Source organism: Semicossyphus pulcher, unplaced genomic scaffold (genome assembly GCF_022749685.1).
Source record: "Semicossyphus pulcher isolate SPU_LCO1_2020_fin unplaced genomic scaffold, fSemPul1.0.p SCAF_1, whole genome shotgun sequence".
Classification (NCBI taxonomy): domain Eukaryota; kingdom Metazoa; phylum Chordata; class Actinopteri; order Labriformes; family Labridae; genus Semicossyphus; species Semicossyphus pulcher.
This window is the reverse complement of record NW_027211603.1, coordinates 24,220,001-24,239,478: the sequence shown is the minus strand read 5'-3', so window position 1 is coordinate 24,239,478 and position 19,478 is coordinate 24,220,001. Positions and strand designations below refer to the sequence as shown.

The 19,478-nt window shown below is 40.9% G+C and overlaps 1 protein-coding gene across 2 annotated transcripts; it reads right to left on the bottom strand.

Moving 5' to 3' along the window:
* Positions 1–5: 5 nt before the first annotated feature.
* rufy2 (RUN and FYVE domain containing 2) lies at positions 6–18,860 on the bottom strand. Of its 2 annotated transcripts, none has more exons than XM_069680023.1 (19): positions 18,785–18,860; positions 14,479–14,652; positions 14,207–14,324; positions 13,134–13,235; positions 12,366–12,489; positions 11,699–11,763; positions 11,530–11,595; positions 10,892–10,961; positions 10,514–10,615; positions 10,246–10,362; positions 10,062–10,154; positions 9,361–9,435; positions 9,175–9,272; positions 4,234–4,353; positions 3,854–3,983; positions 3,611–3,705; positions 3,271–3,319; positions 2,806–2,886; positions 6–2,701 (listed from the first exon to the last, which is right to left on the bottom strand). In XM_069680023.1, the coding sequence occupies exons 1-19, from the start codon at positions 18,858–18,860 to the stop codon at positions 2,558–2,560; spliced, it is 1,899 nt and encodes a 632-aa protein (XP_069536124.1). In that variant the 3' UTR covers positions 6–2,557. The 2 variants fall into 2 exon arrangements, with proteins under 2 accessions (XP_069536124.1, XP_069536049.1); XM_069679948.1 differs by lacking the exon at positions 18,785–18,860 and adding an exon at positions 16,526–17,158.
* Positions 18,861–19,478: the final 618 nt, after the last annotated feature.

Here is a 19,478-nt window from a genome sequence, read left to right as displayed (position 1 = left end):
TCAGAAACTGCTACACAGTCAAGGCAACATAGATTGGCAATAGATTTCATATTAAACTGGCAGATCTTAATAAACTAAAGGGCCACAGTGATTATCAACATTGTGTATATACAAAATACAGTGGGATCAACACTGTACAAGTCCCAGTGAAGGCTGGGGGGTTTATAAGAGCAACACTGTACAAAAACATCCCAGGCCTGGGTGCAGTTCAAGCATTTTCCTAAAGTACTAAACAGGGAAGATATAAGTTCGTGCCTTTTTAAATATTTGAAAGAAGAAAAACACTGATAAAAACAGACCCAGGCCTGTTTCATCTCTTTGTGGGAATGAATACTTCCAGTTCTTGAAAAGTCTCAGTTTGTAAACATTGTATTTAAATACAAAACTAGAATGTGCAGAGGAACTCGTATCATAACCCGTCACTGAACACTGTGTACTTATCAGTCACCAGCATTAGTTTGACAACACAAAGGCAAAACCTGTCTCTATCTTGATTTAAAAAAAGTTCAACCCTTCCCTCTCAGGAACAGAGCAGCAGTAAAACGTGGTTCTTCAATAACATCTCCTTCTGCACAGATTACAACTAACTTCAAGTGAAAGTTCAAACACGTTCCTGGACTTCTAAAAGTCAAAATCAATGTGCATATAACACAAAATTAAATATAAATACTCTCAAATGAATCGTTACTACAGGTCATATAGGATTGGCAAGTGTTAAACATACTTTGTGGCTGTGTTGTCAGAAGTGTGTAACCACTTGCTAGTCAGTGAAGTGGTCGTGTTGTCAGCTAGCTGTCAGTGGTTCATCAACAGAAGAGCTAACAGAGGTGACATCATCTGTTAGCTCTTCTTGGTCCTTAAAGCAGCATCCACTGCATTAGTGTCTCCAACAAACAGTGAAATGTGCCTTTAATCTGGGCCACTCCCTTGGCTAGTATAAGCTAGTGTTGCTACTGTCTGTTTTCTCTCTGTAGGAATACAGGGCTCATTTTGGCAACATGAGAAGCACATGTAGGTAATATTTGTTGCATTGACACAGGCACGCATGGCACTGTTAGAAACAGAACAGATTTTCAGTTCCTTTCAAAGGGGAAGTAGTCTAGTCCTCGTGTCAGCAGAGCAAACCCCGCCTGGAGCAGCGACTGTTCCTGGAATCAGTTTGCATAAAAGCCTCATTGAATGTTGTGAGGAGGACAGATCTAATCAGCAGGCCTTCTCCATTCTGTCTGAGGCGACGACGGCAGGTACACCATGTTGATTCTGATGCACGATTGCAATTATTACAGCAACAGGAAAAAGATTGACCTTTTCACAGACCACTGAACAGAAATATATCCTGTTATATTTCAGTGCAGCAAGTATTGAAGTAGATTTAACCTCTAGTGTTGTTAATGTTTTTGTGCCTGTGTGAATGCTGCCTTAATGTTTGTGTTTGTTGGAGGTGCAGTAACAAGGCCACCATACTGAATGCATACATGACACAATCTCGTCTGTTTGGCCACATGCGTCCTGTATACAGTTTGAGGCTTGAGACATACATTACACTACTGAAGTATGAGATAGAACAGGAGGTCTGCGTCAGAAAAACAGCTGCATTGAGCTGCAGTAGTGCTCGTCACAGTCAGTGCAGTTTCCACGAAAAGTCTCCTTTCACAAGTGAGCTCTCTCCTCCCCCTGAACTTTACCAAAACCAGACCTGCTGATCAGCGTGTGTGTGCGCTGCGTGCCACATAAATTAAACAGGCTGGATATAAAGATTTTAGCTTTATACATAATCTTTATGTATTCATCTTTATATGCAGTCTGTGACTCACACCTGTTGTGTCCTTCAGAGTTTGTTTTGGTTTTAATGTGACCACCAGTCAGATACATGAAAGGTTAGATGTTTTCAGGGCTTCCTGACAACTTTCACTGACACCCAAACAGACCAGCTGTTTGTTCCTGCTGTGCCCTGCACTGTGAAATGTACTGTAGAACTATATGCTCTCATTATATTTGTTGTATTGTATTGAGCAGAAATTGAGTGGTGGATAGTTAAGCCATCATGTGTGGGCTTTTGGAGCTCTCAAAGCCTGGCCAGTGCAACATGTGATTGATTTTAAGGAAACTCTTAAAGAAGAAGCTGTTCCACTTTGCATCCCTCCCTCGGTAAAGGCCACTGATATCTTAGTATACTGTAAATCAATGGTCTTATCTGTGTAATTAAGTTGCCCTCATGATTGCTTATGATTTTGAAACAGACCCAAGATTCGTCTGTTATGAAGTTAAGACATTTTGGCCCGCGCTATAGTGGACTGATGGCCTCCTCACATTCAAAGAAAAGAAGTAGAATCAAACAAAGACGGGTCAGAATAATGAAGATGTCCCTCGTTTTGTCTGTGCAGGACAAACTGTGAGTCAAATGTACTTAATGTTCATGCACATGGTCCATTTTAGCAGCAAATGCCGTGTGGAGATAAGTTGTGATATGGATCTTACAGAGGACCGGGGGGGGGTTGGGGGATTTGTCTACTCTCAGATTGTTTGGAGCAGGTCATGACAGCAGCGTGGGTCTTCCTCACGTCGGATTGGAGGAGCATCGCTGGAGGAGGAGGGCGTGGCAGGTGTCACACACTCTGACTGGTTTGGGTGAGGCGGGCAGAGGGAGCTCATTGTCCGAGCAGCTGTTACAGAAGATCTCCCCGCAGTTCCTACAGTGGTGCTGGAGAGAGACAGAAAGAGAGTCAGAAGTATTGTTGTGTTGCATTGAGATTTCAGGTGCAAATTGCTGAGCGTCTTCTTCTTTCTCATCATGTGAGGTCTGACCTTTCGTCTCGAGATGGAGAACTCCTTCTCACACAGCTTGCAGTGGCTCGCATCCTTGTCCTTTAACCAAACCTGACCGCCCTGAAACAGAACCACACCCCCGACTTTACACAATAGACTTTACAAACTACACAACATACTTTACTTAACCTTTCAGCCTTGTCAATGGCACTAATACCGAGCGTATACAGTACTAGTCTATATGTTATATGCTATGTAACTGAACATCTTGTGATGGAGAGGGTTTAGATAAAAGACGTTCCATTTTAATCACTGCAAGTAAACTCCCGCACACTGTCCAAAGTAAGTGACATCCATCAGGCAAACAGAAGGTCGAGTACCGAAACGTTGCAAGCAAATAAATGTATTTTCTGCAAGTTGGACAGTGTGCGGGAGTTTACTTGCAATTCTTTCTTCTCCAATGCACCTGTCTTATGAAACAGATGCGCATCACTGTCACTTTACCTGAAGAGCTTTGTTGGCTTCTTTGATGTCCTCAATCTTCAGTTTGGATCTAATGACAAAAACAGGTAAATTAAATACAACCAATCACCGCAGGTCATCACCCAACAACAAGCTTATTTGGCTGCAGCTGTTGTTATAAATACCCCAGGCCTATTTGTAGTAAATGAACAAAAACACTTTAAAGATCTTTTTAACACATTCATATGATGATGAAAACAACTGCACTGCTACTGAAATACTGTTTTTAAAGGCTTTTTAAAAAGGAAAAGAAAATATAATCTTGCATGGGCGTTACATTTAAGTGCAGTGTGTCAGGCATGAGGAATTAATGCAAACATACTCGCTTAGTTTGGAGCCCAGCTCCTCCAGAGCTTGTTCCTGGTCCTCACAGATGCTTTTCAGCTGCATGTTTTCATCCTGGAGACGATGAAACTCCTGGACAAATGATAAAAACAGAGGGAAAAAAACAACAACAGAGGGCATGAATCATATCAGATGAAATTAGATCGCAGTCTGCAAATACGTGGTCACACTTACATAAAGCCATAAACATATGGTATTGGTTTTCTTTCCATCTTATTACCTTTTTCAGCCCGTTGATCTGCAGCGCCTCTGTGCTGAGCTGAGACACAGTGTCCCTCTCTCTGTCCAGATCATTTTGTAATGTCTGCCGCCACTCGCGCTCTATCTTCAGATCCGTCTCCAGCTGCTGGCTGCAGAGATGAACATACAATAACCAATAAGCAGAAGAAAGATGACACACAGAGACACAGAAAGGGATGTACTTTTCAAGTTAGAATGAACAAGAACTGTTAAAGGAAGGAAAGCTACAAACAGCTAGCCTATAATGCCACATAGCTAATAGTGTAGCCTAAATACTTTGCTGTTACTCTTTATTAAGTGTTCATGTATGTGTGTGCAGGGGTCTACCAGTCAGTTAGTCTGTGGATGTGTTTCGCTTACAGTTGCCGTTCTCTGTGCTCGATCTGCCGCTGCAGGCTGTCGGCCTTGTTGGCGAAGTCCAACTTGAAGCGCCTGGTTCCCTCCTCGGCCGAGCTGCGGTTCCTCTCTGCCTCCTGTAATCTGCACCATTATAACCAGGGACAAACTCAGGACCATGGAAAGAAAAACTGGGGGGTTGATGGAGGGAGGGAGAGGGAGAAAAGAACAGAGGAAGACGGGGAGGAGGATGTCGGGTGAGGAGGGAGGTTAGGGACTGAGGTTTCTGGGTGGTGACATGGAGGGGTGATGGCTCAGGATGGATGGCACCACAGAGTAAAACTTAAAAGTGGCTAAAGACAGTTGAATTGTTGGGTTAAAAACAGAACAGGAAGGAAAACAAGGAGGTGATAATTTAAAATAAAGATGCATGATGAATGAGGGAAAACCGCCCTGAAGCAACTTAACGGACAAGAAAAAAAGAGGACAGCGAACTAAATCCAGCATCTCAGTGCTCTCAGACAGAGTGATGTACTGTTCAGCGATCCCTTACATAGTCACATCATTAAGAGCCAGACACATTTGGCAATTTCCTTGTTTTACATCCAATGTTGTGCAGGAACAAAACCTTCATCAGACGTTTGTGAAACATGTTTTAATCCAGTTTTAGATCCGGTTGAGCCATCTCAGACATTTGGACAACGAGGAAGTTAATCCTGCAGCTGACACAGAGCTTTATTACTCCATAAAAGAGCATAATAAATGATCCAGGGCGTTCTGCAAAAAACTCACACACAACAACTTCAAAACATCTAACTTTATTGATCACGGTGGTAAAAGACAGTAGTTGCTGTTTCGAGTGTTTATTATTCTACAAACTGAGAGCAGTTACAGTACTATGAACATGGAGTTAGAATAAGTAGAATTACTTCCTCATCTATCACAAAAGTCAATAAATATGCCAAGACGAGACAACAACACATTCAGATTCCCTTGACAGAAGCTCCAGATGTTTACTGTTGTGACTGTGTCATTATAATTCTTCACACTGGGCTTTGTTCTGTCTCTTCTGCAGAAACAAAGTGTGTACAGTGAACTAAAGCTGCTGGTCCCACTGAGCTGCTTATATCTGCTAACACTTTACTCAACATTACAATTTCAACTTCGGTTAATCTCCAGGATGAAGAGCAAGAAGGAGAAGGGCTGTGTCTGAAGTCTCTCCTCTTTAAGAGTAGAGAGTGTTTTATTTACCCTCTGCCATTGTATTGTAGTGTTTAAAAAAGGAGTGTCTATGGCATGTTCAATCATTCCTGCTAACAATTTCACAAACTAATTTAAATTCATGAAAGGACGAGATGTCTGAAATCTCCTGTTTCCTGCTCACTATAGAGTGAACTTCTGAGTGTGTATTATAAAGTGGTGAGAGAGTGGACAGAGGGCTTCACAGCCGGTCAGAAGCAGATCAGGAGGTGCATCACATGCAGAGCAAAACTGGCAACACATTCAAGCTGGAGGCTGCCCAAGCAAGCTCCTGTCTGACTTAACAGGTGGAGTAAACACTGCTGACTGACTGTGGTGAAACACAAGCAGCTGTAGAAACTGTTTGTATGATTTGGTTTGGATGTTTCATGCTCCTGCTCGTGCTCGTGCTCCAAGTCTAAAAGCACACGCAGGAACATGAGAGAGGAGGCTATACGGTACAAATACAGCCAAGCACAGAAGCACAACTTATTCAACTACTTCTGCAGAGCCAACATGGATGCCACAAAGGGACTGTATGAAAAGTATACGCGAGGAGAGTAATTATTGTTTGTCTTTGCTGAGGGGACGGAGAGTGGGGTGACTCTAGAGTCACTCTCCAGAGAACTTCACTATCCAGTAGTGTCTCTTACTCTTACTTCTAACTGTTGTGCATCTTTAATAAAGAGGAAACAGGATTCATAATCTTGTAATGCTTGTCATATTGTATTGTTCTATGAACAAAATTATTGTTCCATGAACATATTTAAGTCTAAATTATACTCTAAGCATTCATTAGAGTCCATCATCTTTAAAGCTTTTAACGTCAAAATGAATGAGACTTGGATTTGGAAATATTAACCACCACATATTTTAAGGTGCATTGCAATCGTCTTGATCAAAGACTATATGTAGACTGGAAAGGATTTTGCTTTTTGAAAATGGTGAATCGTTTGTACAGTCCCTCAATACTGCAGTTAACTAGTGCCTAAGCATGTCCACATGTTAGAGCACTCACGCAAGAGCTGGAAAGCCAACTATACTCATTCTAACTCAGTGTGAACAATAAAAACGACCCTGTGATTACGCCTCAGAGCTCAAACAGTCAACTATCTCACTGCCAGTGTTACTGCATACACACTGGAGACAGGAAGAATAACAGTTATAGTATATGTATGTAAGTTTGTGTGCACCATCAGCATGTGTAAAAATAAATAAAGTAGTGTCTGATTATGTTTCAATGTTTCTTCAGTATCAATTAAAGTTGATGTAATATTCAGACAGTCCTCTGACCAGGAAACCAAGATATTTACAGGAAACGCGTCTTAGATGGTCCGAGGAGGAAGATCATGAAACATGTTGGAGTGGTCTCTATGAACCGCAGCCATCTGCTGATGATGATCATGTTTCAGTAACTAAACCCTGCATTCACCTGATTCTGATGCTGCTCTCGGGCCCTAAAACCATCTGAATATTGTGTGCAAAACAACAGGAATGTTCCTTAAAGTTAAGTCCATTTATTTATACAGTCTGAAGCTATCGTGTGTCTGCATGTGTGTGCGTGTGTGTCCTCAGAAGGAGATGTCCTTGACTAGCTTGTACTGGTGCTCCGTGTCTGTGCTGGCACACTTAACAAATGACATAGCAAGCGTTCTGGTCTGACTGAGCAGATCCTTGTCACTGCACAGGGGAGCAGGGAAATAAGGGCAAAAAAAATGAAACATGGAGGTTATAAGGGAGCAAAATGAAGGATGGATGATTGGATGGTATAAAAGACAAACAGAAGGGAGGAAAGAAAGGAAGGAAGGAAGAAAGGATGTCAATACATCAGTATTCTACGTCGCCCCGGTTACACTGAACACTTGAAGTGACTTTAAACATCACGAGCACAGCAGTAAGCGTAAATAAAAAGCATTGAAACACAGAGATCTGATCTGAGGCTTCACACTGTCATCAGATGTCTTCAGTCTGGTTGTATTTCCCTCCACAATAAGAGTATGAGTGATGAGAGGAAGCAGGGAGAAGTAATGAGGACAGATAGATGAATAAAACTAGAGCAGATACAAAGTGGAATTTTCAGGTGTTCACAGTATAATACTTTCAACACTGAAGCCTGTTAATCACCTCCTGTTCTTTCACTATTTTTCATTTCTCTGAGGTAGACCACATGTTAAACTCTGAGGTGGAGATATTCGATGTTTTTAGCTAGAACAACACAAAGGTTTCATTGAAAACAAGAAGTGTAACCGGGGTCTGTGTCCTATCAGCCTACGTGAACCTTCAGAGCAGCAAAAAAAACATTCACAACCAATCACAAAGAGGATGGAGCAGATTTAAACCAATGGGAGAGGAGAGGGGAGGGATGGACCGTGTTGACTGGTAAACAATGAGGAGGGATCATAAAGCATCAATAGACGAGCAGATTTCATAATGACTGATAGAGAAAGGGAGCATTATACACGTGTACACCATTATAAAACACCATCATGCATGGAAGCATTAGGACTGTCATTTATTAGATATGACAAGTTTAGGATTTAAGTTTTTCCCCAAGGAAATTGTGAAGTAAATCCTGACCTAACAAATCTTATCATGTATGTAGTTAATAGCAATTAGTATGTATTGAATACATTAGTATTTAATGTAAAGTATGCTAAAGGCTCTTTCCCCGATGTTTTATTCTATAGAAGTGTTTTCTATTTTTAATAATAAGACTTGGATTTGGAAATATTATCAAGCACATATTTTTGAGGGTCTTACAATCTTCTTATTAATACAATATTTACATAAAGGAAAGGATTTTGCTTTTTGAAATGGTGAACCGTTTGAATCGTTTATACGGCCCCTCATTACTGCAGTGAACTCAGTTAACTAGTGTCAACATGTTAAAACACTCAGTAAGTGTGATATGAGCTGGAAAGCCAACTATGCTCATTTTTACTCTGTGTGAACAATAAAAATGACCCTGTGATAATAAGAGATTTTTTCCAGATCACTTCTGCAAACATTAATGTGAAAGTGTATTAATTATTAAATTAAAACACTTTCATAAATTATCTTTGAAGCTTTCAGGGGGGGAAAGAGGGAGCTACTTCATATACCAAAAACATGTAAATGCAGCTATTGTAAGTTCTAAAGGTCTCAGACTGATCAATCCCATTGCGCAATGCAATAGATGATATGTCAAACATGATGGCACTTCTATTTTTAAGGTTTTGCATTTTGGAGCATTTTTTGCATGAGAAATAAGCAGGTTGGGAGGAGATCATCATGACCACCTCATAACTTATTTCCCTGGGGAAACTCAGTGATGAGGAAGAGGCTTCAAATCACTTTCCCAGTGTTTTCTACAGTTCTCTTCTGCACAGCTTCACACTAAACCATGAAGAATTCTAAAAAATACATACTTTTAAAGTATTTAGAAAAAATAATATATAGCATCAGTTTGTATAGATCATTTAATCTAGAAAAAAAAATCTACATTTTAATGACATGAGGTCAGAAACTTTTGGGCTGAGTTTTGGATCTAGTCAAAGATCTAAAAAGATTCTCTGGAATGCAAAAACTTAGACTGGACTTTGTTTGTTTGAGTAAATTAAAGCCAGACTGAAGTTCAACAAAACAGAACACCTGGTTTATATTAAAGAAAATGCTGAGGAGACACATGGGATAAAGTAATTTTCTTGTTTAGAGTGTGTGCTGTTCCTTTAAAGGCAGTGATCTCACCTCTGCTCCAGCTGCTTCATGGTGGCAGTGATCTGATTGGTCTTCTCCTCTAGGCGGGTGATCATATTGTTCTTCTTCTTCATCTCGTCGTCAGACGACTAGCAAAAGATAAATATCACATAAATCATAGTAAAAATCACAATATATGTTCAGGTGTAACCAGGTAATGGTTGTGTGTGTTTGTACCTGCATCTTCTGGTACATCTCCACATTGATGGCTTTGACTTCATCCAGTTGGTGCCTCAGCCCGATCAGCGTGTCCTGTTGTGGAAAAACAAAGAGGTCAATTGTGTTCTGATGCTCATTGACTCTCCTCTTCACACTGTCATGTGACAGTGTCTAGTTTAATAGTCTAGTCAGTTGCATTTCAAGCTAATAACCTGTGAGGGAGCTGAATTATATTTAGGACATACTGTATCATTGTGATGCATAGATGTCACACGCTTCATGGTCCTGTGCAAAGGTGTAAGATACTCTGAGGTCGGACAGCTGATTCACCTGGTGGTGTTGGTAATGATCCCAGCAGCGTCCTTACAGAGCTGCCATGATGCTGCGGTATCTGTATCTCACAGCTTGGCTACAAATGTCAGCCGGTGGTGTTTATACAGCAGAGTTCACATGTTGGTGCAGAGTGGCCTGACACTGGCAGAGTGGCCTGACACTGGCAGGGCTGCCAGGGCTGCCAGAGGACTGGGCATTATATATTTGTTGCCATGTGCTCCCTCACTCTGATGACTCTATGTCTTAAGAGCAAAGACGTTTAAGATCTGTGTTTTAACTATTTGGGTCTAAATATCTCTCTCAAAAGTAACTGATTGGGCCTCTTTTAGGTTCCACATATCAACCAATGTCATTTTGTATATTGTTGGATCTTCATGTGGTCCAACCTGTTTTTCATGAATATCTTTCTCCAGAAGTTTCATGGCCAGCTCCATTTCCTGTTTCATCGACACCTGGACGACCAACTCGTTCTCCACATCCTGCACAGAAAAGACACATATTTATTTGTTATTAGACTGCCTCTATGTTTATTTCTACACACGTGAATCACACAAATAGTCCTAGTCTAACCTGTCTGAGCTGACACTCCTCCTTCAGTTGCCTTCGAGCCTCGTTGTACATCTCATCCAAACCCTGACGTGACTGTTTGTATGTAGCTCTCTCCACAGATACGTCGCCCTGGGTTACCTGGATGAATAACATCAACAGGGGGAACTTGTCAGCAATATCATGCATCAGTTGTTCAGCTGAAATAACAGTTGAAATATGAGTACCAAATGAACAGTTTTTATTTCACATTTAGCTGCAGTGATCAAAAGAGCCATGTGTGATTGTGTACCTCTAATTGTTGTTGTGCCTTCAGCATAATGAGACTGTTTTCACTCCTCAGCTGCTGGTTTTCCTCTTGCAGTTTGATGATGTTGTTCTTGGCTATGGCTAACTGCAAAAACAAACACACAGAACTCACTAAGAACAGTTGGAAACATGTTCGGCTTAATGATCAAAGCAGATTTTTGATTACTTTACAAACTACAAACATTACTTTCTCCATGAAACAGACAATGCAGTTAGATCATAATTTAATTCCTTTGATGACAAGTTTAACGAAACGACTTTAATGATGATGTAGAGACATGCAATTAAGCTCTGAGGCTAAAGTGATGACTTTTTACCTTTAGCATTTACCTAACACACAAAATACGAGTGTGGGTCTCACCTCCTCTACGAGTTTAGAGTTGGACTTCTCTAAAGAGTCCACTCTGCCCTGAAGACCATGAACTGTGGAGCTAGACATACAAACACACAAACAGACATTATAATCAAGTTCTGCTCACTGAATTTATTGTTACCAACATTTTGTCAATGTGTGGAAATGGGACTGTAGTTGTAGAAGTTTAGTGTCCAAATTCACAGTTGAGATGGTAAACACTGTAACGTAAGAAATTTAGTTTTTAATAGCCGAAAGTATCAACCACAGCTGCAGGTGTTCTCTACACCTGTAATTCCATTCTAGGCTTTAGATCAATGCAGGTTCATTGAAAAGGTTTGTGAGAAAAGGAAAGTTGAAAGAGGAAATATGCAGACTGCCTGTGCTTTAATTAGTCTGTAGGGACAGATAGCAGACATATGCACTTCTTAAAAAACAGACACTGGATCTATTTTAATGTGTAACCAGACATTCAACCTTCTGCCTTTGATTCAAGGCATCACAGTACTACTCAACATGAGACAATTAACAGATGTAGAGATAAATCTGAGCTAGACATGTCATAAAGTAGCAGCTTGCAGAAAAGTGACATAACGACATCTCGTCCTGCAGACACGTCTGTTTGCCACAGAAAACACAAGTCTTACTGGAGTTGTCTGTTCAGCTCCTCCACATAGTTCTTCTGATCCAAGATGGATGCGATCTGGCTATTCCTGTTGCCATGGAAACAGACATAAAACAGAGCTCTGCATCAGATTTAGAGGTCAAAGAGACCCAGCGTATTAAATATAGATAAGAAACATTGAAGGATCCTACCTCTCTTCACTCCTGTAATCATCAATGTCATTCTTCAAGTACATGGAGAAGTCGATCACCCCAACCTCAAATCAAAACATAAACAAGTTAGCTAATATCTCTCTCATGAAGAAAAGAAACCTTTGCAACAAATCATGATAAGTTATGTTGTTTTTAAGTTCTTTATTTCTTTCATCATCTTGGCTTTAGGGACGGAGCAGACGTTTAACGCCTGCCTGTCAAGGTCAAATCTGTGTTTGTGATGCAGTGTAACAGGTCACCTTGTGCTCAGAAAACTAGATCTAAACAAATACAAATCCCACAATGCTTCACGAATCTCAGACACACTGACTCAGGTGTGATCACAGTCTCTGCAGGTTGTTTACACTGGTGAGAAACTGTGTTTGCACTCAGGAAAAAGTCTTCCACCCATTGAGTAGAAACATGACACCCCAGTGTCTGCTCTCCATCTGCCCGATGCACAGATAAAGTGATGACGCAGAACACTCTTGTCTGCATTTTTGCTTCCACATACTGGAGTTGAACATTAGATATAGTCAAAGAGAGAACAACAACCAAGAGTACAATGCATACCAACTCTACCTGGGCTGTAATGCTACCACATCATCATATAGCATACCTAGAATTAACACTTCATTGTTACATACTGACACAGAGCAGTGGTTACCTGAGAGTCCAGGTCCTCGCCTTTGACACACAAGTTAGCATCGATGACGTTGAGGCCCACCAGCAGGCCCACGATCACTGCTCCCTCCTCCTCCAGCATCAGAGCGGAGTTCTCGTAGAAATCACTGTGGAGGGAAACACAGCAGGCTCTCAAACACCGACAGGAGCTCGACAAGTCAAAATATATTTCATGTTTGAGCCCTTTGGTGGTGTTATGCGGATGTCAAATGTCTTTGGTGTTTGTACAGACTATAATTTGTTATAATTGTTTTCAGTGTATTTACAGCTACCTAAGTTTACACCAGTTTAATTAAAATGCTGTATCTTTTTATTTTTTTATTCATTAAATAAAGCATATTTGTCCAAACAAGTTACATTGTATTATTGCTGTGCATCTGCAGGTGTTGCCATGTGTTCATGCAGGTACTTTATTGTCATTGCATATCAAATACACAACATATTTTAACATTATATTTGTGAGCAATCCAATGAATCTGCGGTAGCATAAAATGTGTATATGCACCAATACCCATACATTCATATGGGTATGGATTCACACACATGATCACGTTATATACAACATTAAACTATAGTTTAAATAAATTTCTAAAAATATAGAACTGTGAAGTGAAATAAAAAAATGAATAAATAAGCAATAAATAAAGATTAAATTAGTCACAGTGGTCAAGGCTCATTAAGTGCAATGATATTAATAGTTGTACAATGTGTGTGTGAGCGTGTGTGTGCATGTGTGCATGTGCGTGCGTACCTGAGCAGGTCTTTTCTAGTGATGAGGAGTCGTAGGTAGTCAGCGAGCCGTTTCTGCATGAGAGCCAGACGTAGCCATGCTCTGGCTCTTCCTAATGGAGTCCTGAACAAACATAACACACAGACACAAGTGATAAGAATACATTCCTGTGAGCCCTAAAGCTGGTGTCGACATTGTTAGACTGGTCTTTTGCTTTGTTTGGTTTCATCTTTTTTAGATCTGGTTGTGTTCTTCTTTGTGGTCCTGAGTGTTTATTGTAGTTTACAGTTACATGGGCTCATCAAACAAACTGTTCTTTTTTCAAGATTTCAATCCAACTACAGAAATCGAAACATGTTTTCGTCTGTGAGTAATCTCAGCTAATAGAACTTGGTTTTTACTGCATAAACATTTGCACGGTCTGGACTAGGCGTTGCAAAAACACTGCTGAGCTTCATGTCCGTTGGTCTGACTCAGCACCACCAAAGGAAACACAGTCTGTTCTCCATCTAAAACAGCACAACTGTTCCCTATTTTGCTGGATCAGACGAGACCTGAATATTACTCACTTGATTTCCCCCGTGGAAGCTCTGCAGCTATGCAGTGACTGATCACAAAGTAAAGCATGACGTTAAAATCATGTGCAAGAATGAGAGCGAGAAGCAGCCTGCTTACTGTAGCCACCAGAGGACATCACGTGAATATTAAAGATGGTTTTTAAAGTTAAAATATTACCACCTACGCTCAGCACAATCAAGGTGCCAATTAACCGAAACTGACAGTATGTCTAAGTTCACACTCAGTTTAAACACACAGTCTTACTTCCTAATTATCTTTAATGCCTTTAACAGTGAAAAAAAACCCAATATAAAATAAAGAAGTAGAAACGTAGTGACAATGAAGAAGTGAGACAGCAGCGAGACGAAAGGTGAAGTGAAAGTAAAAAAGTAAATAACACTCAGGTATCACTTGTCTCTGGCTCATGTCCCATACTCATGTCACTGGTGCATGCGAGTGTGCAGGTGTGTTATGGCTCATGTTTCTCCAGCATGATGTCAGGTTAACTTGTGTGTGAAAATAAATGTGCTCCTCACTTCAATCCAGGCAGGTCTCGTACAGAGGCGGAGATCTCTGCTGCTTCAGGACACAGTTTCTCCACCAGCTCCAGAGGACCCCACAGAGACTTGTTGAAGCCCAGAAAGGACTTCTTCACTGCAGAGAGGAGGAGAGACTTTTCACACTGGGGGAATAAACATCCAGGACTGACTTCTTCTATGAAGGAGCCATCACATAAACATGACCGTGCAGCTTAGACACAGACTTTTAATAAGTCAGGAGGTCGCACAGCATCCACACTCTCTCTTACCTCGGAGGCCATGTTTGAGGCAGTGCTCCATGACAACAAAGAACTGCTGGAGAGGAGGATAGTCTGAGTCCAGCGTTCGTCCAAAGCTCAGAGCCGACTCGATCAGCCCTTTGATACTCAGCTTGGCCATGTTCAGCAGGTTGGCTCGCTCCATGGCCATAGGGTCTCTCATGGCTGCAGGACAAAATATAAAAGCACACAAGCATGTCAATTAAAATACGCTGCGAATACCCACATCAGGATTTAATGGATGCACACGTGACAATGCATTTAAATGATAATTTTCTGCATCTATATATGGTTTAAAAGCTTTTCATCATACAGAAATTATGATTAGAATAAATACTGAGCCCATGAATTTTTTTAAGTTGTGTGGAATAGTTTTGTCTTTCTAGGAATAACATGTTGACAAAGGTTGTTTGAAAAGACTAAAGTAATCGCAATTCAAGTGTTTTTAAGTGACAAAAACTGCAGTGGCTGCATACAAACAAAATATTTAAATATATTTTAATTGCGATGCATTATTCCTTTATTTACATAAAGAATGCACATATGAATTTAAGGGTAGTCCCCTCTCTCAGAACTGCTAGAGATGTCTTGACTTGTATACACAAATCCAAACTGGTCATTTAACCTTAAAAAATTACTCTGAGACTGACTCTGAGATTTAGAGGATTTCTATCAGAGACATAAACAACTGAGTCAGCCAGGTCAATGTCTTACGGCTGGTCATTATAAGAAACCTGCTTACTATAGGGAAATACAGTCAATGTGATGTAAGTGCTTCAGCTTTAATTGCTTCAGAACAGACAAAGACATGGTTTCAGCCATATTTTCCTTGAGAAAAACTCTAGAGCCTAAGGGTGTGCCCTCCCACAGAGGTGTGCTTTTAAATGCTCTGCTCAAGGACCTCCGGGTTAATGTGTAGCCAAACATAAGAACAGGGCAGAACAATGTCAGGTGAAAGATGTTGCCCAGCAATGTAGAGGAGCTTTAACTTTCCCAGCAGAGACAGAGACACGGAAAAATCCACAGATGATTTCTTGGGAGCAGCATGAATGTTGGGTGCCCCTGGGTAGGGAGCCCTGAGGATACTGACGATAAAACAGCAACCCTTTGATTACCAGTGTCACCATGTGGTCTGTGCTCTACTACATCACACAATACAGCATTTATGTGTCTGTGTTTCAACTGAGATTTGAGTTGTCAAAAAAAACAACAACTACAAACAATCAGGACAGCCTGCTGAACTGAATGACTAAAAAACTATTTAAAATGATCAAGATTTTAACCTAATTTAAATAATGTCTGATGGACACCTGACAATTTTCAAAAACTTAACAAGGTGAGTGTATGGTGCCCTCTCATTCGAACAGGCACTACCTGACACTAACAGAGTAAATTGAGTTGATTATCAGAATATGTATAAGCGACTATAATGATCACTACTTAATAGTATGATTCACTATGCCAAATGCAAAATATACAAAATATGACAAGACAGCTGAACATTTGGACTCTTTAAATTTCTGTTTCATACGCAGTAGACAAAGTCCAAAGGAAAAAAAAGAAATTTTTCCATTTACATCAGTGCAGCATGTGATGCTTCATGCAGTTAAGCTGTGTGGCTACAGTACCACTGCTAACATTGGCAGAAGAGGATGTTCCACCATCAAAGCATGAGAGCAACACAGATCTATGAAAAATCAATTGGCCACACACAGAGAGTGGTGAGCTCATGTAGGATGTGAAAGAGAGAGGAGATGCAGCAGCTATCAAATCCACGCACACCAGCTGAAACTGATAACTCTGCTCTAGTTAGCATCTGACTGGATGATTGATTGATCCTGAACACCTCAGGAGGGGACCACGTCTGTGTGAAGACACTGATAAGCACAGGGCTTGGTTAGATTTCCTTAAGTGTCCCTGACTATATCAGTAACTGGGTGTCAGCAGACCTGCTTATATTAACCAGAACCCCCTCTACACACGCACTCCTCCACTCCCTGTAGAAACCTAACGCTCCCTGATGCTGTTAACACCCTACCTTGGACGGTCCAGTCCCCAGGTAGAGACGTCCTGTGCTCCGACACTTTGGGCAGGACGTGAATGCTCCCTGAAATGGTCTCAGATGCTTTCCTGGCCAAAGCGAATATAGGAGCCTGCCATCGCCCGTCTCCTCCACCTCCACCGCCTCCTCCTCTGACAGTTGTGCTGCTACTGTTAGCTTTATCCACAAGAGCGGATTTCTCTTCCTGCAGCCTCAAAATACCAAACACCTGACTCTTCTCCTTGGTGCTGTCCGCTTCAGACAGAGCCAGGTCATGCTCTGCGGGCGATGCCATGTTCACGTACCTCTGGAATTATTGTAGCTCGGTGCGAAAACAACCAGATTCATTCAGGATGCTAACCGTTAGCGAGCGTTAGCTGGATGTACAATTCACCCGGCGACCATTATGCCAACCGTAGCATAAAAATACCTGTGTTACCACCAGCCAAATCACTGACAGGTCTGGCTAGAGTCAAAAACCAACCGTCGTGTCGGTCTCAGTCGGTAAAACGTAGGCGTCCGTCTACATGGTGAACGTTAGCAGCAGCGGTGACAGCGCGCGCAGTTGCTCAGAAGTCGAGTCGGTTCATAGCTGTGAGATAAAGATTTGTTTACACCGAGCAGACCTAACAGACAGTTGGCTTCTGACGGTCCCGCTGCACCCTCCGAAGGGGCGGTGTCAAAAGGCTCACAAGACACACAAAAGGCAGCACTACGTAATGATTTCAGTGGCTGCCATGTTGAGGACGTGCCGCCCCCTGCTGGTTGAAGAGAGAACCGCACGACTGCCTCCCGGTAAATGACGTTACTGTGAGCAGGGAAACAGAGGCATGGAGACGGAGGACCCAGACTGCTATTTTAAAACATGTAAATAAAAGAAGAGTCTGTCATTTACTCCCCCAACAGCAGTGGTGGAATTTAATGTAACTGCTAAATACCTACTTAAGAAGGCCTCAAATCTGAGTGGGCTACCTTAGTTTTTTCCCCCCTTTTGTTATTTTACTCTAATTTATAAGAATAAATATATATTGTACCTTCCTCTCCTGTAGCCTGCATTATTTTGATATTTATAATAAGGCTACTTGGCAGTTTTGGAAAATAAAATATCTGATGAGCTTATAAAGTATAATGCATTACAGGTTAAACTACCAAACAGTAGGCTTTATAACCTTACATTATTCCAGTTAACTAACATTAGCTCCTCAACTAAATCACGAAAAATGGTAGGCCTGCTTTTATATTAGGAATAATTATACTCGTGTCACTATTACAGGGTGCATTTTATTACTACAACTATTACTCTAGTACTTTTACTTTACTCCATTTCGTATGTACTATTACTCTCAATTAAGACTGTAACTTGTAACTGGTTGTTTTTACAGTGTGGTATTGCTACCTTAAGTCCTTTTGAATTCTTCCTTTATTGTATAGATGGCAGTTTAGTGCTTTAATAACACGAGGAAGAGTTTACACTTCGTCATAATCACTTCCAACACAATTTTTTAATGCTAAGTCAGATACTTTCAGGCTAAATTTCTTTATCTTTGATATCTTTAAACTTTTACTTTCTAATGAAACGTAAAGGGGTACCAAAATGCAGTCTCAAAGCTGTTTCTACATTGTAGAAAAAGAAACGTATCTTTCTCTAAAGTAAAAGTTAAAACAGAAGTTTAAAGATATCAAAGATAGAAAGAAAGAAATTTTGCCTGAAAGTATCTGACTTAGCATATAAATAAAAGTAACTAAAAAGAAGCTTAAACAATCAAATACAATTTAGTGATTTCTCTAAATGCTACATAATGCACAGGGTTTAGTTTGTGACTTGTCCTAATATATTATGTGGGTGGGGTTTTGCTAGTGGAATTTGGACTCATGAGCTCAGTATTTTCCAAAATCCTGTGTAATGCCCTATTTTAAATGTTGGAAACAATGCAAAAGAGAATTCAGTTGAATTTAGCAAACAGCAGTGAAGAAGGGGAGAAGTAGAGGAAAACAGTCACACTGGGCATGGTACAAGTAATGATGTTTTAGTTATCAATATGGATAATTTCCTCCACTATTCTGATTATTTTAGATTATTAAATGTCTGACATTGTGGCTGAAGTGATGTCTCTAAATGCTGGTTGTATCTGACCAGCAGTCAACAACTCAAAGGTGTTCAGTGTGTATTAGTAAACCTGATTGTTTTTAACGCAGTGAGGTGAATAAACTGATTTGTATGGACCTGTTGTTAGGTCACTACTAATCTCTACTTACCTTGGCTGTAGGCGAGTCTCTCCATACTCTCACTGTGAGTGATGCCCCAGCGGTGGAGACTCTGAGGGGAGTACATGGTGAGCGGGACTCTCCTGTGCCCACGGACGTGTTGCAAGGAGTAAATCCGCGTGTCCTGAAGTGGCTCACTCCGCTCTTGTTTCTGTTGAGCTCGTGCCACACAGTCAAGTTTCCTTAGATTTTGCTCCCTCCAGTTTGTTCAGGTTGGGTCACAGTCTCAGGATGTGCTGGACTTCTGCTGAGCACTGATTAACAGCCTGGGAACAACAGACAGTGGAGACAGACCTAATCAGACACTGGAAATGCAAATGCTTTCAGTATTTATGCCTCTTTCCTCTGTATAATAACAGTAGGATAACATACTTGAATAATGAATAGAAGAAAACAAATATGGCCCCGAAATTGCCCTAAAATGATGTGATATAAACTCAAAGATTAGTATCTGTCAGCAGTCTCTTTCAAACAGCACTCACACATCCACCACACTGACTCTGTCATGAATAATAAATGACAAAAGGTTCGTCCCTCAGATGTTTACCTAAACTCTAATGAATCTGGATTTCATGTGAAACTGGTAAAGTTGCCTCCAAATTGTTACCAAATGGAATAAGTTTTACCTTATGTGTGCAATCAGTAGTTTAGGAGGAAAGCATCCAGTGGGCCTCCACGTCAGGAG

Excerpts from the sequence above, each read along its gene's own strand:
- rufy2 (XM_069679948.1), bottom strand. The coding sequence starts at position 16,823 with ATGGCATCGCCCGCAGAGCATGACCTGGCTCTGTCTGAAGCGGACAGC. Across the intron at positions 13,236-14,206 it reads CGAGACCTGCCTGGATTGAA|GACTCCATTAGGAAGAGCCA; the intron begins GTGAGGAGCACA and ends ATGTTTGTTCAG. Across the intron at positions 12,490-13,133 it reads ACTAGAAAAGACCTGCTCAG|TGATTTCTACGAGAACTCCG; the intron begins GTACGCACGCAC and ends TTCCCTCCACAG.